Here is a 24383-nt window from a genome sequence, read left to right as displayed (position 1 = left end):
AATAATTCAGTTTGCTCAAGTGGCTGTCCCCAAGCTACCTATTTTTGTGGTAATAATACACATCTGTGTTTATTCATAATATATGTGAAATTTAGTGTTCATTTTTGTGGTTAGTTGTAGCCACTGATTGTGGGGAATCATTGGCATTGTCGGTTGCTGGCTTGATCTCCTGGTACCGACAGGAGAACATTAATTTAACGGAGCAATGTCTGGTTTTACATCAAAATTTATTCCACAATCTAGTTTTTCACTCTCAATGGTAGATGAGGAGGCCGTTTTTTCCTCAAATCTCATCTTTTTATGAAATTTGTCATCGAAGTTTGTTGAAAGTTAGTGTTACTGAATAAATTTGTTTTCCAATTTTCTTTCAATCCATCCTTTTATTTGATGTTTGAACATTTTGTTGTGTTTTTGGCGGTTTTGTTTTAATGACATTATGTCATTGTATTGTTATTTTTCCAGGTTGTTCTGAACGTCCATCCTGGTCCTGATGAATTTATCAAGATAAATGACCCATACGTTTCTCTTTGGTTTGTATTTTGTTTAATTGAAAGTAGCTTGATTTTATATGTTCATTTCATCTTTGTTATTGTAGAGAATTTAATTTGTAACTGCATTGTTGGTATATAGGATGAAACTTATCGTAACAACTAGGATGAAATTAACTGCATTGTTAATTTGAAACATATCGTAAAACAAGTTGGGATGAAACTTTGATATAGATTTTGATGTAAAACCAAACATGTATAGACTCATAACAACTTATCAAACTTAATAAGCAACTTATCATAGCAACTAATGTCAAATAAGATTAAGTGAATTGACTAAGTTTATAAGTTTATACTTGTCTGGTTTTACATCAAAAACTATAAGAAAGTTTCATCCTTGTTTTACAATATCTTTCCCATATGGATCTTGCTGTAATCAAAGTCATTGCTGCTTCACTCAAGAAACACAAACCAATTGTTACCCTGATCTCTAACATTTGAAGCGAGAAAAGCCAATTATGAAGTTTCGATGAGATAACATTTTCGTTCGTTTGTTACCAAACATCTAATCTTTTCATCCATTTCTAAAATGGGTATGGTCTGCTCAGAAAGAAAAAATGAGTTTGGTCTGCTCAAAAAGAAAAAATTTGTGTAGGATATTGCATATGTAGTATATGTGTTTAGTCTACTGACAAACAAATAAATCAGAAATAAATTGTTGTTTTATAGGAAATTGATTATGTAGTGGCGTGGTTTATTCTGCTAAAAAAGAAAAACTGTGTAATTTATTTTCGTTGTTTTCTGCTCAAAAAGAAAAACTGTGTAATTTATTGTTGTTGTCTTCTGCTCAAAAAGAAAAACTGTGTAATTTATTGTTGTCGTTGACGATATTGCTTTCGTGATAATAGATATTGTTGATGTAAAGGTTATTGAATCTTTGAAATGCTGTGTGTGAGGTTCTTTATTTATGGATATTTAGATTTTTACTGTGAAAGTGTTGTAGTTATTTCGATGCAGATTTATTGTGAAAGCTATAAAGGTGAACGTGAGCTCGTACTAGTGCAAGGCCAACAACAAAGTTGCTTTTGCTGCTGTTGCGCGTGGGCCTCAGCGTAGTCTCGAAGCTATTGGTGTGGTTTCGTCTGCCCCGGTTGCGGAGGCTAAGACGTGTCTTTTTGGGGCGAGATTGGTGAAGGTGCAACAGCTGGAGCTGGGAAATGTTGTCTTTGAGACTCACTTCTTCAGTGATTTTGTTGTCGGTCACTATGCGGATGCTGCTGCAGTCAGGCGGCTTGCAGACATGAATCTCAGGTGGGTGAAAGTTGATCGCTCTGTGAATCACGCTGTTGGTCAACTTGCACGACTCACCTTTGAGGGGAGGTTGGGCAATGACTGGCAGGAGAGAGCAATGACCAAAATATGGAGTTTCGAGGAAAAATTGATGGTCCCGAAAACGAAAATTTAGACGGAAATATCGTATATATATCTATTTCGATAAATACTCAAGAAAAATGATGGAAATTTGAAGAAAAATATGGAAATTTTAAGTGAAACTTTTAGATATGTTTGTTTTATCAATTATCTACTATATATGAAAAGAAAATCTTGATTAAACATTGTTATATAGTGAGTTGTAATAATTTAAGATGAAACAGTAAATGCTGAATCGCCTGCAACTCTTAAAATTTTTGAAATAAACATCTAATTTTGGTTCACCAAATACTAAAAAGAAGCATAAGAAGGATTGAAGAAGAACGTAATGGGAGAAAGAAGTAACTTGTAGTTTCATTTGATGTAAAAAGTGAATCAAATTTTAAACTATTTATAGAAGTGAAAATTTGAAGTTGGTAAATACTAAGGAATATATATATATATATATATGTATATATTTTGATTGGTTGTAAGTTGGTTATTAATTGGACATTTACCTAAGTTTTCAGATTCGTAGGGAAAGAATATATATTAAAATGTTGCAAATATGAGTCAAGTGCAGGTGCAGCCTAGTTGGTCAATGCATTCAAAGAGTATTTAGGTGACTAAGGTTCGAACCTTGGTACCCCTAGTTTCTTTTTGATTGAAATTTTAGTCTGAATATTAATTGGCCACGTGGTGGGAACTTGGGTTGACTTTGCATACGAGAGAAATGAGAGTTGGATGCGGAAAATCGCTATATTTTCCAAAATTTCGAAAATCTCGCACGAAATTTACTTGGTAGGCAAAGGATATATCGTCTCCTAAAAAAATATTTCGGCGATATTTTCGATATTCAAGTCCTTGGTTCGAAACTTGGTACCCCTAGTTGTTTTTTGATTGAAATTTTAGTTGGATGCGGAAATCTCGCGAAAAATAGCTAGATTTTCTATATTTTCCAAAATTTCTGAAAATTTCAAAAATCTCGCACGAAATTTACTTGGTAGGCAAATGATATATCGTCTCCTAAAAAAAAAAACGAAAATATCGCCGAAAATATCGGCGATATTTCCGATATTTAAGCCCTTGGGAGAGGGTCGTCATCTCATATTAGGCTGTTTGATTGGATCTTTTTAAATTTCTATTATACGTTGTAATGTTTCTGTGCAAATGAACCTTGTTCCCGTTAACTTGTTTTGGATTGTGGATTCCAAACCCTATTATCTATCTCATGATTCTACCTATTTCGTAATTCCTTGTTTTGTAATAAGTTTTGTAACAATTGATCAGAACATCTTCTTTAATTATTTTCTGCCAGCTTATATATTGGTTCAAAAATTAGATACTAAGTTACTCTGGTGTTTTACTTAACTTGTTTAGCTTATCTCTGTCCAATCTTCTTGAAATCTGTTACTTGTTTGCTCTCAATTGATATTACTCGGACCAATGATTTAGAACTTTGTGAAACTTGGTTTTAGAAGTGGAATTTATTTTGGTGTTCGACTTAATAAGTTATTGCACTAAAAGTCTTCTTTGTTTTACCTTGTTCATATTCATGCGTCTAGCTCGATTTTACTTTCCATTGAAAGGTAATTTTATGGCAAATCTTATTCAAATGTTTTGCATATCTTTAGTAGTGTGGCTGAACTATTTTTAGCTTATGCTCTTAATGGTTCGCGGCACTGTAATGTGACCGATTTGTGGAGGGTGCAAATCGGGGCATTACTCAAATACCTTGCCCAACCCAACATTAGTACCGGCTGTCCATGACGGCGCTAACCTGTATGTCACGTGGCGTAATTTTAGAGTTTCTAAATTATAAATGGAGAGAATTAAAACACAAAAAGTATTCTCTCTCTTTCAGCCCCATAGAAACCCAAATAACCCATGGCTAAATCTACCTTATCTAGCATGGTTGGTGTAATTTTTGTTGGTGTTTAAGAAGGCCGAACCAAACAACAAACAGTGTGGTTTGATATGCTCAATACGGTTCTCTATATTATTTAGAATATGAATTAGAATTATATAACTCATGAGTTTGATATTTTATGAACACTTTTCTTCCTTTGACTTTACTTGAATTCTTTTTAACTGTTATATAAAACTGTTGAAATAATATGAAAAAATTTGAAGTCGAAGAGGATTCAAAAATTTTGATTGACAGTATCAAGGATAAAATTTCAATCTCTTGACAAATTAAAGTTCCTGTTCGAGACATCAAGCTCATCTCCTCATCCTTTTGTCAGTTTAACATTAATCATGGTTGGAGAGAGGCCAACTTCTTCGCTAATGCAATAGCAAATATAGGCCCCGCATTACTAATATATCTAACTAATTGGAAGAGATTTACGAAAAAAAAAAAAGATAAAAAAAAAGAACAAGGCTGTAGAGAACCTTCCAAGAAGTCTAGAACAACCTAAACTATAAAAAAGAAGAAGCATTAGAAGAAGAGAAAGGAAGCCTTGTTCTCTTTTTCTTTGTTCCGAACAAAAAATGAAACGCCTAATCTCCCATGGAATCAAACGTCGACCAGTAGAGTAATTGGTACTAGCTAACGAGGTCATTGACTAAAACAGCACATACAAAACTTTTACACGGCATTAATAGCCTGAATTAGTTTTTTACTAGTCCATGCAAGCTTGTACGTCTATACAGCTAGCCTTTTCAAACCACACATTTTCCTCATATATATATGGACCATTTCCAGTCCCCGTTAATATGTAGTCAATGCCATGCGTTTTCTAAAATGAATAGGTTTGTTAAAACCGATCATCTTAACTAGTTGAGGAAAAACATGCAAGATGACTTCGAGAAAGCTCTAGGCTCTCTTTCACGTGTCAGCTTCATGGTCTCCGACTCCTAGCGTATAATTAACTACAACAAATCTGGGCATTAGTGGCCATGACGGTGGACTAAAACTAGGAAATTTGGTCACTAAATCTGGTTAGTGACCAAATTTGGGTGGTCACTAGGTGGTCACTATAGGTCCCTCACTAATTCTATTTAATGACCAACAATTGTAAATTGGTCACTAATTCAAAATATCTTTAGTGACCAAGATTTTATGGTCATTAAATCGAATAGTCTTTAGTGACCACAATTTTATGGTCACTAATTCAACATGTCTTTAGTGACCACGGTCTTATGGTCACAAATAATAATGGCTTTTAGTGACCTACATGTTCATCACTAAATTCTATTACCAATAGTCACTAAATTGCAAAATCTACTCATTGAAAGCCATGCCCTCGCATGGTCCTAGTGACCATATTTCTAGGTCACTGGTAATTTGGTAACTAAATTGGCATTTATTCTTGGTTGTTCTATTGGCATTATTAACTATAACAAATCTGGTCATTCAATGTCACTATAAATCAAATATGTGAACAATGGTCAATTCTTTATGCAATAAACGACTCATAGTAGCCTTGCATATTCCAAAACCACCATATGAAAATGTATTGTAAAACTGTTGCTTAACAAGGGTTGATTATATCAGTCCAATAATAAACATCAACCTCCATCTTGAAATACTAACCTTCTAAATCCAAAATATACAAATATCAATATCCATCCTTGATAGACATTTCAAAATAAAAGAAATACATACAAGTCTTTCTAGAAGTTCAATAAGCCTTCAATGATATGTATGTTGCTTGATGCCCTTTTCATCTGCCAATTTTTTCAATGCTGCACCTGTACATATTGTGTATATCTAAATTAATTAACAAGAGCACATGGGAAAAACACAATCTGAACAATGGCAAAATATGCATCAGTCATGTCTAGATACAAATCTTCTATGTAACAACTTCGCTAAAACCTATCAATCTTGATTTTGCAACATGTAGACAATGGAACAGAGATATTGATGGAAGCTTAAATAAGATAATATCATAACAGAGACAAAGTAAAAGAAATGCCCAGTACTTAGTATATTACAGTAAAATTATGTTTCTATGATATTATGCAATTGCAATAGCACAAGTGAACATGTATGCATACCTTCATTTTTGGGAGGACAACTACGCCATCAATTTGAGTAAAAGTGTGTCTTTTATCTTGCCTTTAGTGCCTCCAAATCTTCATTTTGTTGAGCGGCTCTAACCTTCACTGCCTCTAACTCTTCATTTTGTTGAGCTGCACCAGCTTTGACCGTCTCTAACTCCTCATTTTGCTGAGCTGCAGTAGACTTCACAGCCATCAATTCATCTGCAAGCTACATTGCTCGTCTTTCCGCTTCACATGAACGAAAAATATGCCCTTAAAACTCCTATTTGAGGGTCTTTCATGTTCCCCATATTTATCATTAGCAGTACCAAGAGGACCTACACCTGGAGAATTGGATGGTACAATCTCTTCTTCATCTTCCACATAGAATGTAATCTCTCCTCTTCCAGCACTCCAAAGACCAGCCAAAATTCTTAACAAATAAGTCTTGCCACTCCCGCTAGGTCCTGTCACCTGTTAACACGTTCACATGTTCAGCTTCTACTGTATCATCATTTTATCCAGTGAATTGATAAAAGTTTCAGCATAAAATGGACTTACTAACCAATAGATTCTCATTATTGTTGATTACCAATGATAAATCCCTAACCAATGTAGTGCTACTTGGTGTTTGCACAGTCAAATTCTCTATGTCCAGTAGCTTTTGTTGCTTATCTATGGGTATGGATCCATTTGGCTCCAGTTCAGCTAAAGTTTTAACATTACTATACGTAAAACTTATCCCTTCTGCAGGGTCAGAAGGGCGTTGAGAGCTGATATCCAAATAATCATCAAATTCATCTGCATGAGGTGAATATTATTAGGTGGTAAAAAGTTCAGTACGAAAACACTAAACAGATCTTATGTAGAACCAGTACAGTATGCATTGCAGTGAAAATAAATATTGCAGTCATAAGTAAATTTCTGGAGAATAATAGGTTAGACAGAAGATAAAAATGGGTGCATCAACCGAATTAGCCAGCTTCCTGATAAAGTTTAATCTGGACAGACTTTAGAGATATAAAACACACCAAAGCTATAGCAGAAGAGGAGAGAAGGATACAGAGACCGTACCAAGTCGATCAATTACTGTTGAAAATGCGCTTATAGACTGAAATTGGTACACGGTGAGGGAGAAGTCTCCCAGGATATGATTAAAAGCCGATACTGACTGATTAATGACACCAAGCTCAATTTTTCTAGAGAAGTACATAGGAGCAATGACAGCAGCAGGAAGAATTTGAATAAGATAGCAGTATCCACTGGTGAAAAACTCAAAATTTCCACTGGTGAAAAACTCAAGATTTCTTGAAGCTATCAACAATTGCTGCAAGGTAACATAGGAATATGACGTTCATACACATCTAAAATGGACAACATAACAAATCTACGTGCAGAAACTTTTACATCAGTAAAACTACTTAATTGAAATCAAAGATCATGGTAGAAAAAAATGAGGCAAATTAACCACAGCTGATCACGTATTTTTCGATGTGTTCAGAAGTAAACTGACATAGGAATGGTTATTTTGTGAATCCAATTTTGACTTAAGACAAGGAATCATATAAGAGACACAATAAAATAAAGACTCTTTGTGGATATCAAATGTACCATCAATAATTCTTTTATCCAGGAAACTACAATAGGGAATGACCAGCATACAGTGTTATTACAATAACAGAAAAAACGGAGAAAAAAAAAGAAGAAAAAATCTTGCAGTTTAAAGTAACTACTCAAATACACAAATTATTGCATCAACTAATTTCAGGATTCAGAGAAAAAAAGGTTGTCAATGTAAAGTCACAGATTGCATGCAAAGCAAACTAAAGTGAAAGCAGAAGAAGTTTAAAATTGTTCATACAGTCAGATTCTCAAAAGCACTTTTGAAGCATTGAAGCAAATGTTGCATTTCTTTGGCTTCACCACTATAGAAAGCTATCGATTCAGCATTTTCTCGAATGCGCACAAGTCCATAATGAAAATCTGCTTCCATTTTCTCTTGCAAGAAGTTTAATGTCACCAAACCCTGAAAACAAAGATAACATAGTTTCATCAAATCAAGTTGACATCATCTCTTATTTCCAGAGATACCATTACATACCGATGGAAACAAATTTTTGCTAGATGAGTTACAGATAACTTACCCTTCCAATAAAGACACTGATCACTGTTCCACCAATCGAATATACTAGAAGAACAACAAACCGCAGAGGATAGATACCAAATTAGATGTTACTGAATGAAATGAGATATATCACAGCGTTGAAGAGTGTTAAAGAAAATGAACAATGAGAGATATGGATAAATATTATGTCAGAAAGAAAAGTATCAATATGACCAAGTTTTGTCTCTTTAGTTGGTAACCGAAACAGAGAAATGAAGAAAAGTAAAGGCCTTATGATTACTAGAACATATGGTCATTTTCTAATCCGCTAAAATGGCTCCATGTCCATATGTTTATACATCACATATCCCATAAATGCTAGCAATGTCGAACTATACTAACAGAGGGACCAAACATCTTATATAAAAAAGAGAGAGAAACAAATCTAGCTCCAGAACATCACCTCACACAAGGTTGGGATATGGCTTCAGTAAGTTTAATCAAATAGTTATGGTGTACTAGGTGATATGAACTTACAAACACACTTTGTTTTACATTTCAATAGGTCTGTGAGGTTTTCAATGCCAAACAAGACTAAACCAGAAAAATGAGAATCCAAATAAACATGTTAGCATGTCACCTGTGTAGCAATGTCTCTACTATAGCATGTAATTACAACTTAGTTGTGTTGCTCACTCCCCATGAGTCCAAGGGTCCCTCTGGAAAGGAAAAGAGAAAATCAATTTCGAGATACATGAAAGTTTCTCTAAATATAGTTGAAATGCAGCAAATTTCTAATTGCAGAGAACCGGGATCCACAAAATTTTCCTACTGTTATTCATTTCCAACACCTTGCCAAGTCAACCAATCCTATAAGCATTATCAGGATTGAGAGTGGAAACACAGGGCAGTTTTCCTTCATTTTCTTAGCAGAGAATAACCAAATACGTACTAAAATTTTAGGATTCTTCATTTACTTCAAAAGAAACAGTAGCAATAGTTTTCAAAATTAATATGTTGTCATTTACTCCATGCCAAGAAACGTGTTTATGAATTCTCCGCAAAAGCCTCTTTCATATTTAAACATATCAAATAGCAATAGTTATCTTATAAGAGGTACATAGCATCTTGAAACCACTTCAGAAAAATCAAAACCGAAACACTAATAACCCTTGTGAGGGGCATTTTGATCGGAGTTGTACGGCAGTGAAATTTCATGGGTAAGGACCCAAGACTCTGCCCCTTCGTCTGAGTAAGCAGCAACTAGGCCCAGCAAACCTCAAAGGATATTAAATCCTAAGAAGAATGCTGTTGATTTCTTCCCAGCAGCTCCTATCCATATTCACGGCAGTGAATTAGTGTGCAATTTTAGTAAAGGCTTGGCAAGATGTGCATGGCGTGGGAGCTAGAAAAGCATGAGTTTTGGAAAAAGAGATTATGGAAATGGTATGATTTTGGGTTAAGGTTGATTGGGAGGAATTGATGGCTAGGGATTCAGAGATAGGGCTTGATCTCTTACTTGATGTTTCTGGGCTGTTGTGGCTTTTGTTCTTCTTGTGGGAGAGTTGCTTGGGCTGTTTTGTAGTTAGCTTGTGCCTCCCTGCCTCTCCGCCCCTCCACAGCAGCTATAACCATCGATTTATAGAGTGGTGGTGGCTTAGGTCTGCTGCTGTTCCAGAAATCTTGCTGCTGTGATCCCAGGAATTCTGCTGCTATAATCCCGGGAATCCTGGTGCTGCTGTGACTCCAGGAATTTTGCTGCTGTAATTCCATGAATCGTGGTTCCAAGATTTGCTGCTGGAAAAAGGGGAGTGACGGGTAGAGAATTGGCTTGTGTGTAAAAGAAGGTGATATAGTACTTGAGATGTCTAGTTTAAGGAAAATAATTGAATATATTGGGTAAAGAGAAGTGTTTGTTGTAATTGAGTGGTTTTTGGGTTCTTTCTTCTTCACTTGCCCATAATCAGAATTGGGCTATTGAGCTTGAATTTCGGTCCCCAAGTCCGAAATTACCAACAAGCCTAAAACTAATAATGGGCCTCATGCTTTTCCGTTACCTTCCACACCACACCCGTTCTTGCAAGCCCCAAATGCGTGAATGTGGCTGGGGTCCACATGCGTGGCATGATGATTGTCGTTATAACTTGCTTATTGGGCTCGAGAAATGAATTGGGCCTGATAGCTGGATTTTTGGGCATCAACAACCCTACAATTAACTCTAGTACCAAATCTTTTCATGAAACCTCTCTATTCAAATCCCAAAATCAATTTGATTGCCAAATAAACAAAACCTAAAGCCACATAGCTCAATCATGAAGTGGAATCAGTTCAACAAGCCTCTCAATCATGAAAGAGATACTTACAATCAAGTAATTCGTTGGAGAAGAAGAAGAAGAAGCCAATAGGAACAGAGGAGAAGTCGATATGAGTCGGAGTCGGAGTCGATAACCGATGGAGTCGTTGATTCAAACTACCCAACCCGACGGAGAGAAGAACACGATGGAGCTTTCAATTCAGAATTTGGAGAGAAGGGTGCAGCGAAATTTATCGGGCTATAAAACTTTGCTGCTTGAAAATTCATTACAAAAAAAAAAAAAAAAAAAAAAAAAAAAAAAAAATTGGTCACTAACCCTAAAACGACAGCGTATTTGTTCAAATGTAATCAAACTTGCACTGGCCAGACCCAAGTTGGTCACTATCAATTATACATTTGGTCATTAATAATTAATGATTTGGCGGGAATCTGAAAATTTATGCCGCCAACCACTTTAGTGACCACTGACTAATTTTAGTCACTAATACTATTGTATTTGGAACTCAAGCGGTGCTCTCATCGGAGCAGCTTCAAGAGATAGCAAAAGCGTTGGAGAAGTCGGACGTCAACTTTCTGTGGGTGATAACAGGGGCGGATCTATTCACAGACTAGGACGGGCTTGAGCCCGTCCGAGATTTTGCGGCCCAAAAAAAAATTAGATGTTAGGTTTTTTTTTTTTTTTTTTTTTTCATTGGGGTTGACGGGTTGTCTAACCCAAACATCGCTCTCTCCTCTCTCGGAGTCTCCGACTCTCTGTCTCGTCTCCGACTCTCCGACTCTCCGACTCTCCGTCTCGCTATATTCGCTCGGGCCGACGGACGAACTCTCAGGCGACCGGCCGAGTGCCGAGTGCCGACGGACGATTGGACGAACTCTCAGAGTCTCAGGCGACGGGCCGACGGACTCTCACTCCTCTCGAGTCTCGCCGTCTGTGGCTCAGCGCCTCAGCCGGCTCTCTCGACGCGGCGACGCCCCTGTCATCGAGACATCGACTACCGGACTACGGTCTACGGATCTACCTAGTCAGCTAGTCTACGGATCTCCTCGCGCGGTCTCGCGGTCTCGCCCCTACGGATCTCCGTTCGAGACGAGTCAGACTACTCTCCAAGACTCCAACTCTCCATCTCCGATTCTCCGAGAATCCGAGAGTCCGAGTCTCCGACTACACCAGGTAAGGGCCGTAAGGCAGGTACTCTCTCAGTCTCTCGCTATCTGATTCTGAATTTGATCAAACCGATTCGTTAGTCGTTACTGATTTGATATTTTGATTCAGTAAAATTGGGGATTTTGTTGAAATTAGGGCTTTGATTTATGGAATGTGTCAGTGAATGTGTTGATTTATGGAATGTGTCAGTGATTCAGTGAATATGTTCAAATTAGGTCTGTGTATGAGTGTATCAGTGAATGTGTCAACTGGACTACTGGTTTTGTGGATTGAACATTGAAGCTTTTGTGGATTGAACTCATTGAGGAATGAAGGTTGCAGACTGGAAATGAGGAAATCAGGTAGGCTGTGGGCTGATTCGGGGTTTCTTTGTTTTAATTTCTTGTTCATTACATTCATGTGTGCATCTATGTATGATGTTGTGCTGTTTTGCAGGATGGAAGTACTTCTGGTCTTCTGGACTCCATTATTAGAGTAGCTAAGCTACAATCTAACGCTTATTGCTTTCCAAGGTACTTTTTTCTTTTCTTTTGATTGTGCATTTGTGCATATAAAATTGTGGCTTATAAAAAGTAGTTAATTCAAAGTTAATTTCTTAATTTATAGGTGTTAGAGACTTAGAAACAAGATGGAAGATGAGTTTCTTGGTGATTGTATGGTCCTTCACATTGAGAAGGAATATGCTGAATCTATTGACAATGAATCGGTGATCAAAGACTTTGAAGCTTGTGGAACTCGTAGAGTTAGATTTAGTTAGTTTAGGCTCTTGTATTGCATTGCACGTTTATTTGTTGTTGATTTTATTTTTTAGTTTTCTATAGATATACATTTAAGGGGTAAGGCTCACTACGTCCCCCCCGACTAGGTGTACATTTTTTAAAAAAATTAATAAAATTCTCTCGCACCGTCGAGATTCTCCATAATATATATATATATATATATATATATATATATATATTAATATATATATAATTTTTTTTTTTTGTTTAACAAATCCAGCCCGTCCAACGTTCCAATCCTGGATCCGCCACTGGGTGATAAGGAAGAAAGAGAGCTATACTTGGTGGGACTCGGAGTTCGAGGAGAGGCTGAGAGGGAGAGGGATGGTGGTCAGCGAGTGGGTTGACCAGACGGAGATACTCAACCACGAGAGCGTGGAGTGTTTTTTAAGTCATTGCGGGTGGAACTCGGCGATGGAGGCCATTTGCGCCGGAATGCCGTTTCTGGCGTGGCCGATGATGGCGGAGCAGCCGCTGAATGCGAGGATGGTGGTGGAGGAGATAGAGGTTGGTTTGAGAGTGGAGACGTGCGACGGGTCGGTTAGTGGATTTGTGAAGGCGGAAGGACTTGAGAAGATGGTGAAGAAGTTGATGGAGGGGGAGGTGGTGAGGAAGAAGGGGAAGGAGGTTGGTGAGGTGGAGGAGGGCGGGTCGTCGTGGCGGACGTTGGGGTAGCTCATTGATGAAGCATGCAGTAAAGAAATCTAGTCGGTCGTTATTAGGGGTTTTCATTGTCATGTAATAATGAGGTAGTGGGTAAGGAATTCCTGGTCGTTAGGAAGTAATTCTCGAGTAGTCTCTGCAATTGAAGAAATCTAGAATAACTGAGAACGATACGAATCAGTATCATGATGGACCATTTATGGTTCTTGTTGGCCGGCGATGGTTAAGCAATTCCAACCGTTAGAAATGACTGTCACATCAAACATGTAAATTTAAATGATCAGAGTCCAGATCATTTTGTCTTGGAATTTCTTTTTCAACAAAAGAAAAAAAAATTATTCTAATGAATTCAAGGGTATTTAAGACCCCAGACACATATGCCTGCAGCACATAAATTTACTGTTTTGTTACCAACTAAAGCATGTTGTGAGCATGACCTTCTAATTTGTTATGATCGAGCATGATCTTTCCGGTTTACTTGACTTCATGTCGCATGGATGTTCTCATAGATATATCCCACCATTTTCATTGTCCCTAACAAGAATGCAAATTTATACTGTCCACCTCTGAACGTCTGGCTTATGGCAATTTCTCAATGATAAAAATATATGATATCGGGTGATTTTTAGGATACAGGAAAGAATTAATATTCTTAACCTTTTTGGTTTAGGATGCTGATTAGACATTAATAGTAACCGACTTTGTATGTCTTAGTCATTCTTTGTGAAGCAAACGGTTGCATCATGGAAGCCGATGCATAATTTGGTGAGCTACGCCAAATATAAAAGTGTGGTGGCATAAATAATATTGGGTGCATGTGGAAACCTATTTTAAAAACAATGTATATGAAGAAGACATCGACAATTTCAATTTCAATTAGAATTAGTTTTTTTTTTATAACTTTTATGTTCAAATAACAATTAAAAGAAGAAGAAAGAAATACAAGTGTTTATTTTATATAGCCACATAAACATGACAAGAAAAATTTTATTAATCAAAGATTCAAAGTGATTTCTAACAATGTTAAACAAATGAGCATTAATGAATAATGAATATGGGTTCGGTTTCATGGTACCAAATATGTAACAAATGACCATTGAGAAGATGGTGAAGAAGTTGATGGAGGGGGAGATGGTGCGGAAGAAGGTGAAGGAGGTTGGTGAGGTGGCGAGGAAGGCGGTGGAGGAGGGCGTGGGTCCTCGTGGCGTTCGTTATGGTTGCTCATTGATGAGGTATGCAGTAAAGGAAACTAGTCAGTCGTTATTAGTTACCCCTAATAATGAGGTCGCGTGTAAGGAATTCCTGGTCGTTAGGAATTAATTCTCGAGTCTCTGCAATTGAAGGAACCTAGAATAAATGAGAAACGATATGGACCATTTATGGTTCTTGTTCACCGGAAATGGTTAAGCAATTCCATCCTAACAGGAATGACTGTTACATCAAACATGTTAATTTTCATGATCAGAGTCCAGATCATTTTCTTGGAATATGCTTTTCTTTTTCAACAAAAGAAAAAAAAAAGTCTTGTAATGAATTCAAGGGTATTTAAGAGCCCAGAGACATATGCCTGTATCACATAAATTTGCTGTTTTGTTACCAACTAAAGCATGTTGTGAGCATGACCTTCTAATTTCTTACGATCAGGCAAGATCTTTTCGGTTTTCTTGACTTCATATCGCATGGATGTTCACTGGCTGTATCCCACCATTTTCATTGTCCCGAACAAGAAGCAAATTTATGCTGTCCAGCTCTGAACATCTAACTTATGGCAATTTCTCAATCCTATTAGTTATTACCCATGTATTGATAAAAGTATATGGTATCTTTTAACTCAAAAAAAAAAAATATATATATATATATATATATATAAAATATCTGGTGATTTTTAAGATATTGGAAGGAATTAATGTTCTAAACCTATTTAGTTTAGGATGCTTATTAGGCATTAATAGTAACTGACTTCTATATCTAAGTCATTTTACCACTTTGTGAAGCAAACGGTTACATCATTAAAGCTTATGCATAATTCGGTGACCGCCAATTAAAAAAGTGTGGTGGCGTAAATAACACTAGGTGTATGTCACAAACAACTATTTTAAAAACGATGTATATAAAGAAGACATTGACAGTTTTAAATTTAGATACCAATTAGAATTAGTTGGTTTTTTTATTTTTATTTTCAAATAACAATTAATTATTTTCTTTTTGAGAAATTCAAATAACAATTAATAGTTTTTTTTTTTTTTTTTTTGAGAATAAAATAACAATTAATAGTTTGAAAAAAGAAGAAGAGAGAAATGCAAGAGTTTCTTCTATATTAGTGGTAAGAAAAGCCACAAAATTTTATTAATCAAAGATTCAAAGTGATTTCTAACAATGTTAAACAAAGGACCATTGAATATGGGTTCGGTTTCGTGGTACCAAATATGTATACAGCACTTCACACGATTTTGAGATTTTCTGATCATTCAATTTCATTTCTGTGGTTTGGCTTTTTAGCTTTCCCGCTGCTAAGCACTGTAGCGGTAACAGTATTTTAATGAATCTTTGCAAATACCAACTCCTAAATCCTACCCTCACAGCAACGAAATCCTTCTCTTCACGCCTTCACGCACTGAAGCTGCTCTTTATGAAAACACATACGCTGCTTTTCACCCTCTCTGCATCATTGGCATCACGAACTCCAGTTTCTTGAAGACACGCCCAGTTCGCACGGCTGAACCAATCGACCCCGAATCGAAATCCGGGGGTAACCATGTCTGGTAAATTGCCGAATCATATTCCTTTAGCTCGGTTTGATTGAGATTAGACATGTCTTTGAGCAAGAGGTCTTTGCAAAAGGTCGTCAACAGAAATGATTTAGTAATTGAGTTTCCAGTTCTCGCTTAAATCTCACCTGTGATGTAGCTAGTTTCTTTCATATGCTTAAGAAAAATATAAAGAAAAATAATGCCACCTTGTATTCATGAAGATGAATGATATGATGTACCAAATCAGCACTAATCTAAGCTCCTTCAGTTTCAAAGATTGGCTGATGTTGGTTAGCAAGTTGTGATTTTCCCTGCTCTTTTTTTTTTTTTTTTTAATCTGTAGACAGTGGATGTTAACTGATGATACATTACCTGGTGTTTCTTGCTTGCTTCAATTATTTGCACAATCTATTTTTGTTGTTGTAGGCAATCTGATAATTCTAGTTTAGTGAAAGACTCTGGAGTTCATCATATTTTCTTTGACAGTTTTTAGTTAGTGGATACCTTTGATCTCAATTTGTCCAGCTCATCTGCATATGTTGATCAAATTTCTATCCAGCCATTACTTTTTCGTGTCTAATTTCTAGGCTGCATGTGTTGAAGACCTCAAATCCTTAGTGACTCGGTCGTATTAAAATTGTGTGGTGTTCTGTATCTAAGTTAAGGAAAACTGATGATTTTTTTACATTGAGTTTCTAAATGGATGTAAATGCAAATTATAAAATGATAATCTACAGTTAATGTGAGATATTGTCATTACTACAGAGTATCCAAGTTATTCTCTTATCATTACTAGAGAGTAGAGAGTAATGGATTTGAAAGAATAGATTTTGATAGGTAGGCGTATAGGCATCTGATAGAATGGCCTCTGATCACAAAGCAGAGTTATCCAAGGAAGCTTTTTCTGGTCTGAGCAGTAGCAGGAGGTCGTGTGCCTTCCATTGCTCTAACATCAAAGAGAAGTGTGGGTTTGGGGTTGTGGTGAGAATGGAAAGCTTTGGTTAGGAAGCTTCTGTGATGTACCTGAATCAATTATGCCAGACTCCGTAGAGGATTGTGATGAACATGACACAATGATTGTAATTGCATCCTTTCTGTGGTTTGGCTTCAGTTTCTATCCTATGGCTTTCATGCTTCTGTATATTGCCTTCAGTTTCATTCATCCCTCAGAATATGAATACTCCAGCCAAGAGAAAGAAACAAAAACAGAGGTGTTGCTCTTCTGCACTAATTCAAGTGAATGAATTGCAAGAATTGAGGGATGGTTTCCACTAAATTGTGGACTAATGGATTGTGAAGGTATATTAACTGTCTGGTTTTGTGGTTTTTCAATTCGAGATTGAGATGGTATTTTGTTTATGTAATTGTATATTATGCAATCAAAGTGACAATTCAGCAGCATGTTGAAAAGAACTTTCACTAGGTACACGGGAAATGTAGATGGAAGAAGAAGATCACTACACAGTAGGCTTGGTGTATTTGTTACATTTTAATCCCATGCAAATAAACTATAGCAAGAATAATTTATATTTGAGCTACATTATATTAACAAACATTTAAGGCAAAAAATTACTTCATATCCAAATTAGTCTCCTACAAACATAAAGCACAAGCCAGTTTTGATTTACAAAACACACTGTCACTGACAACACTTATAAAAAGTCAGTTTACCAAACACTCAGTTGTTTTGCTTTTCAGCTACTTATTCTAAGAAATAAGCAAAAACCAGTTTTTTTTTTTTTTTTAAAGTACAACCATACCAAGCACATCCTAAGTTATGTTGTCGATCAATGTCCATAATTAACACCAATTTCCATTAAAACCCCGACGAGTGGAGTGCAGGATAACCAAACGATGCCCATATTCTGCAAGTCTATACTACAAAAGTACAAAGCATACACGTTTAGTCCAAGCAGAAACAACCAGAGAAATACCAACAGGAATACCGGCTTTAAGGCCTATGGCTTGCCCATAAGTTGGAGAGGTTAGAAAGCTGGTATGGTATTGGTGGTTAACTGGTGGTGGTGGTGGTGGTTGTTGGTGTTTGTTCTCAATCCTCAAACCCCAAATAAAAAAGAACATAGAAGAAATGAAAGAAAAAAAATGGAATCATGGAATGACCGACTGGGTGTGCAGGGTTTAACGCAAAAGTAGATTCTGATGCAGGTGCTGGACACTACGACAGTTAGCAGAGAATTTTGCTTCTGGCAAAACCCAAGAATGGGGGTGGAGATAAAGGTGGCTTTAAGAATTGAAGGTTGAGCTATAAATCCGTGAGACGATCTGTAGAGTAGGAGGGGTTCGAGAAATATGGGAATGGAAGTCAGGAAGAAAACTCAGCAATCATTTGTTAGAATCAACAGGTCTTCAAATTGTAAGGTGACTTGAGATTGCAGAGATGACTAGAAAACTATCAAACGTGAGTTTGGATGCAAGATGAGTTTATATATTGCAAGCTAGAGTCTGGTTGTAAGACTGGTACGCCAAGAGTCTGATCATAAATGGTGACTTAACTAAAGTAAGTTCTTCCATGCATTTCACTCAACCACATTGTTCAAAAACCCCAGGTCGATAGTCTCCATGGAAGAACAAAGCAGAGGCTAGGGCAGGGAATGCTCATTTTGCATATGATTTTTAGTCTCAAGCATAGAATCCACTAGACAACTCAAAGAAACAGTGGAATAATGGAATGACACGAGGTGAGAACGGTTTGACAAAAAGTGGATTGTGATGCATGAGACAACCACAAGAGTTCGCAGGGTTTTTGTCAGGCAAATCCCAACGGTAGCGACAATGTAAAGGTGGCTTTGAGAGTTAAAGGTTGAGATGTGATGGGTTATCTGTGAGAGCAGTTACAGCCTAGGGTAGGAGGTTTTTGAGAAGATGAAAATGGATGTCAGGAAGACAGCGCCTTCAGATAACACGTGATGCAGTGCATAGTGTTGCTTCCTAGCAATGTTAAAAATGCACACACTGAATAGGTATGCAAGACATATTACGCGAGGATATACAAGAAAATCATTAACATACTAGAGTGCAACAACTGTAGCAAGTGATAAATGTTAGATGGCAACCAGCTACATGATGGTATTTTAGTGAACTACAATCTTTTTAAGACAGACCATATCTGAAAATACAGCGAACATAATGAAACTACTTCCCGGTGTTGCTCTCCAGTTCTTTCTTCAGCTGCACAGAGAAGTCGTCATTGACATCATCATCATCCCAATCATCCTCCCATTGCTGCAGTGCTTCTTTTCCTTCTTCTTTCTCGTCCCACTCTGTCAGCATAAAGAAGGCAACCCAGTCACTATTGGAAATTATAAAAACTGAAGATGTTTGATCTAAAATCAATAACTAAGCAGTAGCAGCTATAACCTACATCCTGTTCCTTTAATGATCATAATCCTTATCCATCAACAAAGACATCATAATCAAACACTCCAATTGCTTCACAAAACAATCAAGATGACCACATAGGATCACGCTTTTCTTCTCGCATCTATATCTCATTCATTACATCCTTTAGTAGTCTGGAATAAACTCAGTGTATGCTAGGACATACAAGTCCATGTTCCTAAACCCCAATCGGCTTAACTAGCAATACATTCAGCTTAGGAACAGCATGAGCAGTACCAGTTATCATTATGCATATAATGTTCCTTTCATCACCATAACCCTGTCTCATAAACAAAACCTTCTAACTCAAACACTCTCATTGCCTAGTTGAATCATATAACAACCAAGATAACCACACATAACATACATAGAATCAGGCATTGCTTGTAACACCCATATCTCAATCATTATATCTTTAGTAGTCTAGACTAAATTCATTGCATACTACAATATCTTGGTACAGCACCTAAACCCCAATCAATGTACACTAATAAATTCCATAACAATTAGATTCTGAATTACAATAACATGAACCTCAAATTACCTTGATTGATGTTAAACTCTTCAAACTCGTCATCGTCCTCGAACAAATCCACCTTGGGGTCTTCAGTTGCTACCTTCTGATCCTTCTCCATTTCAACAAAGCCTGCGAATTTACAACCAATTAACACAATCAGATTCAGACCCAATTATCAAAAACCATTCAAAAAGCGATTGGCATTATCAAAATCAAATCTTGAATCTTTGTACCCAGAAACAAAAAATTGGAATCAGATAACCCCAAATCAATGGCGACCCAAATCAGAAGCTACCCAGTTTGAGAGAGACTTACTATTCAAGAAAAGTGAAGGACTTTGATTCTAGGGCTTTCTTGATTGTGAGGTTTGAACTTTGAAGAGTAAAGGTTCTTCTTTCTTCTACTTATGTGTTTTGCGAATCGGGTTTTCGTTTTCCAATCGGGTATGGTTCAAATGGCTAATCACAACTTGCCACGCGTATAAGCTCAAAGGAATTAAGGATATTTTCGGCTTTTCGTGCATCACAAGCTGGGATACTTTGGGTATTGGAATTTGTCTTCAATGAATTTAATTGGTGGATCATTCGACACCGTCAGACGGTTTACAACTCTCCATCACACGGTTTACAATTTTGCTCCATGTCTTAACAAACTCTAGGTAACTCTTGAACACAGTGGAGTTAGTTTGATTAATGAATTCTCTCTTTGTAGTTTCAAAGTCGAAATTGTTAAGAAGATGATCAGAATCATAATCAAGTCAATTAGAAAATTCACATGCAATTCTGCAAGAATTATCCTCTATACAAACATTTGTAATCTAAGTAATGTGTCAATAGTAACTAAAAAGCGACATTTATCCCAACAAGTGTACATGTGACATTATTGGACTGTGAGGGTACGCAATAGTTGAATTAGACCGTCACAAATTGATAGAATTCAGTAAGTAAATAATTTGGTAAATAGTAAATTTGAGAAAATTAAAAGTACAAGTTATTGAGATTTGTCAAAATTATCGATGGTTATGATCATATATTCATATGAGAAAAATTGAAGGTTGAACTTCATATTTTACCAATCATATTCTTTCTTCTTCTTCATTCCTTTGTAGGTTTTTCCACTTTGCCAATTGAGGCTAAAGTGAAGGGTGGACAAACCTATATTAAAGATTTAGATTAGTACCAACCTAGTTATTGACACCAATATTTTGGAGGGGTTCAGCTTGATAGAGGCAAAACTTAAAACAGACAATAATCCACCAAAAACAACCTAAATGACAGGGCATGAAATGGTCTACAAATTTCAACTAGCAAGTGTTTTAACTTCTTACACAAAAACAATCAAGCTGGCATTGACTTCAGTTGTCATGCCTCAACATATTTTTCATGTAGGCATTTTTGTTTCACCGGCAGTAAGTATGTTAGACGAGTTACCATGGTCCATGGCCGTCACCTCAGATGTTTCAGAAGATTATGTAAACAAAGATCCAGAACATGGAATGAGTCAAAATTACTTGAATAGTGACTTTCTTGTTGTTAAAATACCCGCCATCAAAACTTTAATAGTAATTAAAGCTTTCTTGGATTCGCCGGCAACAAATACTTTATTGGTTAAATATTGGTATTTCCATCTATTTGAACGATGCATCCAAACCTTTTGATGCATTGTTTTCGACAAGATCATCCAAACCATTCAGTAGTGCTGGTATAGGCCTTTTTTCAGTCTAGTAATGATAGTAAAGAAAATGTCTACACAAGTTTCTCTACTGATCTATTTCATGTCATGAAGCAGACTTGACATACTACTAGGAAAGTGGTTTCACCATGACTGAGCTTCTAAAGCAATCTAGTATTGTCCTCATCTTCATACTGGTCACCACCATCAGCTTTGCAGTCGCTCAGCCTCCTCCGTCGAACTGTAGCCTTCATTTTGATGATGTTCCATCCAATTCAAGTTGTGGAAATGGAGACTGGGGAGGGTTTCTGCACAATAGCTGCTGTGCAACAATATTTGACGAGTACCTCTACGCATTGGGGCAGCGAGCAAACCAAACAGGAAACATATTTCTGGACTCTACCCAGCAGCGGAATTGCCTTGATGTCATGCAAAAATTTCAGAAGAATGTGTTTGGCTGTGGGTTTGAGCAGCTGACTAGTGGTGCAGGTGGCTGCTCTGACTTCTCTATTGGTGATGTTACTAGTAAGTTCGGAGACAAGTTGAGAAGTTTAGATGAGAAATGTAACATTCAGAGTTCTGATGGATGTAGTTCCTGTGCTAAGAGTTGGGGAAATATAAGAGCAGTGCCCTCATGGTCCTCCGATCCACAGTCTATTAAGGCTGAAACACAAGTTTGCAGGTTTGCAGTTCTGGTGACATACTCAAGGACTAAAATCCAAGATAAAGACCATCTCCTTACAGTTTATAAGTGCCTTGAGGCACAAAAGTATGGTATGTAGCACGATTAAACATTTTACTATCAATATTTAAGATGTCACAAGTTTTTCATCAACGCTATATCTGCTGGTGTACTTGTATGTAAATTCTCTCTTTCTGATCCATTGCAGATGATCAAGCCGGGAAGGGTAGAAAAATAAGCACACGTAAGGCTTCTTCCATCAACGTACACTGAAAGTATCATTGGTTTCTTATCCCTAACACATTACACTTTTAACATGAAAGCAGGTTTATTGATCCTCATCGGAGGAGCAATAGGTATTATCATTTCAGTAGTAACAGCGGCATACATTTTTTCCAAGAAACGTACCAAAACAACTCAACCACCAGTTGTCGCCAAAAAGACAACTCCATCGCCCAAAAAAGAAGGTATGCCTAAGTACTACAATTTACAGCTAGCAAGCACCAAAAGCACCAGTATGCAGATGTGTGCATACTGATGAACCTAATTCCTTTTTTTCACAGCAGCATTCAAGGATGTAATTTTTAAGGAGTCCGGCTGTCCAAAAATTCCGATCAAGGAAGTGTTATATGCTACAGACAATCTAAGCCCAGTACATTTCCTTGGTGAAGGAACTGCTGGTAAGCATCTGAGTAAAACGTAGAGTGAAGCAATTAGATATGAGGCAATACCATTTCAGCAATCATACAGTTGGATCCATTTTTGTTTCTGCTATTTGTTGTAACAGGAAAGGTTTATAGAGGTATACTGTCGAATAATCAGCCAGTAGCAATTAAGCACATTATCGATGATGAAAATGTGGAGTCTTTTGCCAGAGAATTTACAAGCTTATCACACATCAGACACCCCAACCTTGTTACTTTGCTTGGCTACTGTCTACAGGAAGATGAGTGTTTCATTGTGTATGAGCTTTGTCCAAATGGGAACCTCTCAGAATGGCTTTTCGGTATATACCCTTTCCTTATAGTTTAAGCTTTTTGAATGAAAATGTTATTGATATGCTAATAAATATGAGAATGGTATACAACAGGTAAAGATAAGTGCCTGTCCTGGATCCAGAGGCTTGAGATTGCAATTGATAGCGCTCAAGGTCTATTGTTTCTCCACACGTATCCAGAAGGCTGCATTGTTCATCGTGACATCAAGGTATAATAATGGGCTCTTCGGTTATATTGCTTGATGGTACTAACTGAAATGACACTAAAAGAGAAAAGGAAAAATGAAGTGATTTTGTACATATCTAAGAGTTTTGTGTCTCTAACTCTTGCAGCCAACAAACATTCTCCTTGGGGACAATTTTGAAGCCAAGCTATCGGACTTTGGACTATCTAAGATCATTGAACTGGGTGAAACCTATGTGAGTTCAGAAGTGAGAGGAACTTTTGGTTATGTTGATCCTGACTACCAGAGAAACCACCATGTAAATTCTTCTGGAGATGTCTACAGCTTTGGAATTGTACTTCTACAAATCCTATCAGGAAAGAGGGTTATCAATATGAATCTGAACACACCACTGCCATTAAATAAAATGGTCCGAAAGCAATCCCCTCCTTTGATCTTTTCGCTATCCAAGTTTATTTTCTACTACTCCATGTGTCATTGATTATTTAAATGTTTTCATTTGCTAGGCAAAAGGCCTTAACAGAACTGGCAGCATCAATGAATTTGCCGATCCTAAACTCGATGGGGAATACTCAGCAGAAGCTTTCAATCTCACACTTCAGCTGGCTCTGTCATGCACAGAACTTAGACAACAAAGACCATCCATGGAGCAAATTGTTGTCAGATTAGGACAGGCACATGACATATCAACACAGGCAAAGGCCTCTACTCCTGAAGTTTCAATAGACAGCTACCAAAGTTCAAATCCATGAAAGATATATATACTTTAAAATGAGTATATATCATACTGTTGAGTTCAGAGTGTAACAATATCATCTTCAGCCTAGACTATAGAATACAAACTCATTTTCAAATGGGACTTGAAAAGTTGAGCAGTCATAAGGATTTCTATCCTCAATGTATGACGCCAGTATAAAATCATGCATATATAATGGCAAAAAAAAAAAAAATTAAGCCAAAATACCAATTTTGCTTAAACATGCAAATCGCGTACACCATATGAAGATTTTTGCAAATAGAAATGAGTTTTTTATGTTGGCTTGCACCTTGTTATTCCTTCGTCCACAGTTTCTTAGTAAGACATTATAACCATGGACGATGTGTTAATTAATCTTCAGCAGAGCAATGTACTACAACCTAAATTGCAAGTAGTTAATGGGGGATATAAGTTTAAAGACCAGTAAGTACGTAAAGTATTGGACTAGTTCAATGTAGTGCTTGCTTGCTTATCCTGCTTTAATAGGTAATCTAGCTTCTCTACATTGAAGT

General features: G+C 36.9%; 3 protein-coding genes and 2 long non-coding RNA genes across 5 annotated transcripts; 3 read left to right on the top strand and 2 right to left on the bottom strand.

Annotated features, from left to right (window-relative positions):
- Positions 1-5955: 5955 nt before the first annotated feature.
- LOC112185267 (ABC transporter D family member 2, chloroplastic) lies at positions 5956-8152 on the bottom strand. Its single transcript, XM_024323514.2, has 6 exons — positions 8033-8152; positions 7750-7914; positions 6963-7215; positions 6454-6689; positions 6122-6362; positions 5956-6080 (listed from the first exon to the last, which is right to left on the bottom strand). The coding sequence occupies exons 2-6, from the start codon at positions 7879-7881 to the stop codon at positions 5956-5958; spliced, it is 987 nt and encodes a 328-aa protein (XP_024179282.2). The 5' UTR covers positions 7882-7914; positions 8033-8152.
- Positions 8153-10806: 2654 nt separating this feature from the next.
- LOC112185266 (UDP-glycosyltransferase 90A1) lies at positions 10807-12925 on the top strand. The gene is made up of 2 exons (XM_024323513.2): positions 10807-10885; positions 12506-12925. Exon 2 carries the CDS (start codon positions 12575-12577, stop codon positions 12923-12925), a length of 351 nt encoding a protein of 116 aa, XP_024179281.1. The 5' UTR covers positions 10807-10885; positions 12506-12574.
- Positions 11725-12093, top strand: LOC121051140. Its single transcript, XR_005805247.1, has 3 exons — positions 11725-11812; positions 11907-11983; positions 12078-12093. It is a non-coding gene; the product is annotated as an uncharacterized LOC121051140 (long non-coding RNA).
- Positions 12926-18667: 5742 nt separating the features above from the next.
- On the bottom strand, positions 18668-20052 carry LOC112185728. Its single transcript, XR_002930418.2, has 3 exons — positions 19895-20052; positions 19607-19708; positions 18668-18944 (listed from the first exon to the last, which is right to left on the bottom strand). It is a non-coding gene; the product is annotated as an uncharacterized LOC112185728 (long non-coding RNA).
- Positions 20053-21399: 1347 nt separating this feature from the next.
- Positions 21400-23866, top strand: LOC112190083 (probable LRR receptor-like serine/threonine-protein kinase At2g28960). The gene is made up of 8 exons (XM_024329512.2): positions 21400-22024; positions 22141-22176; positions 22259-22399; positions 22496-22612; positions 22720-22938; positions 23023-23138; positions 23263-23523; positions 23621-23866. Exons 1-8 carry the CDS (start codon positions 21400-21402, stop codon positions 23864-23866), a joined length of 1761 nt encoding a protein of 586 aa, XP_024185280.1.
- Positions 23867-24383: the final 517 nt, after the last annotated feature.

The sequence above is a fragment of the Rosa chinensis genome, chromosome 2, assembly GCF_002994745.2.
Source record: "Rosa chinensis cultivar Old Blush chromosome 2, RchiOBHm-V2, whole genome shotgun sequence".
Taxonomy (NCBI): Eukaryota; Viridiplantae; Streptophyta; class Magnoliopsida; order Rosales; family Rosaceae; genus Rosa; species Rosa chinensis.
Note: the sequence above shows the minus strand (reverse complement) of the source record. Positions and strands in the feature narration are given on the sequence as shown.

Excerpts from the sequence above, each read along its gene's own strand:
- LOC112190083 (XM_024329512.2), top strand. The coding sequence starts at position 21,400 with ATGACTGAGCTTCTAAAGCAATCTAGTATTGTCCTCATCTTCATACTG. Across the intron at positions 22,400-22,495 it reads TCCATCGCCCAAAAAAGAAG|CAGCATTCAAGGATGTAATT; the intron begins GTATGCCTAAGT and ends TTTTTTTCACAG. Across the intron at positions 22,613-22,719 it reads CCTTGGTGAAGGAACTGCTG|GAAAGGTTTATAGAGGTATA; the intron begins GTAAGCATCTGA and ends TTGTTGTAACAG.
- LOC112185266 (XM_024323513.2), top strand. The coding sequence starts at position 12,575 with ATGGTGGTCAGCGAGTGGGTTGACCAGACGGAGATACTCAACCACGAG.
- LOC112185267 (XM_024323514.2), bottom strand. The coding sequence starts at position 7,881 with ATGGAAGCAGATTTTCATTATGGACTTGTGCGCATTCGAGAAAATGCT. Across the intron at positions 7,216-7,749 it reads GTGCTTTTGAGAATCTGACT|CAATTGTTGATAGCTTCAAG; the intron begins GTATGAACAATT and ends GTTACCTTGCAG. Across the intron at positions 6,363-6,453 it reads ACAATAATGAGAATCTATTG|GTGACAGGACCTAGCGGGAG; the intron begins GTTAGTAAGTCC and ends ACGTGTTAACAG.